General features: G+C 27.9%; 1 protein-coding gene across 1 annotated transcript in view; it reads right to left on the bottom strand.

Annotated features, from left to right (window-relative positions):
- LOC107689556 (AT-rich interactive domain-containing protein 1A-like) overlaps positions 1-942 on the bottom strand; it is a 68,852-nt gene that overhangs the window by 16,233 nt on the left and 51,677 nt on the right. The window contains exon 6 of the mRNA XM_016487577.1: positions 826-900. Within this exon, the coding sequence (XP_016343063.1) occupies positions 826-900 (75 nt within the window). The remainder of the gene's footprint in view (positions 1-825; positions 901-942) is intronic.

Genomic DNA, 942 nt, shown 5'->3' with positions numbered 1-942 from the left:
ATATAATACAATAATATGATAATAATAATAATACTTTTATATATAATATAATATTATATAATAATATATTTATTGTTATTATTATTACTACAAAATCAAAATATCAAATATAAAAATTACAAAAAGTTTAATTACTATTGTAACATTTCACTGTAAAATATTAGTAAGAGTAGGCCTATTTAAATAATAATAATTTAGATTTTAAAAAAATCTACAAAATTATCAATACAGCTATAAAATAATAATTTTTAGGAGTAGTAGTAGTACGAAATCAAAGTATAAAAAATAAATAAATAAAAATAAATCTAAATTTTCCATCAAAAGTTTGCTTTTCATGATTTAACATTTGAATTATATCATTTTTCTTTTATACTCAATTTTATTTTGACAGTCAAATATTACAATAGAGAATTATGGTCATATTTGACTGTCAAAATAAAATTGAGTATATAAGAAAAATTATATAATTCAAATGTTTAACCATGAAACGTTTTTGATGGAAAATGGCAGGGTGCCCTTAGTGCTTCTCTTTTGTTGAAAGCACTTCTCATTATCAGTATGGGAAGATGGTTGGTGCATGTTGCGTTCCCAAATGCACATTAAACCGACTCAAACTCAGATGCAGAGACGCTCTGGGACCCTGAAAACACTGGATCATGAGCTGCTCACGCATAAATGAACACAGTGCTTCCACTCGGATTAAGTATTTAATTAGATCGCAGCCTTAATTAGAAAAATCACACTAAGTCCCATTGAAATGTCAGGTTTATTTTGATTAATCGTGCAGCCAAATTGTAAACATTTATAAAACGTCACAAGACTCACCTCTATCCTGACCCATGGAAGAATGTAAAATACCATCCGACTGGACACTCGAGGGTCGAGGGGGCATCTGGTTTCCTAATGGAGATGCAAACACCAAAGATAATATATATATATATA

This window comes from Sinocyclocheilus anshuiensis, unplaced genomic scaffold (assembly GCF_001515605.1).
Source record: "Sinocyclocheilus anshuiensis isolate Anshui unplaced genomic scaffold, SAMN03320099.WGS_v1.1 scaffold369, whole genome shotgun sequence".
Lineage (NCBI taxonomy): Eukaryota > Metazoa > Chordata > Actinopteri > Cypriniformes > Cyprinidae > Sinocyclocheilus > Sinocyclocheilus anshuiensis.
The sequence above is the reverse complement of the archived record's forward strand: the minus strand, read 5'-3'. Positions and strand labels throughout refer to the sequence as shown.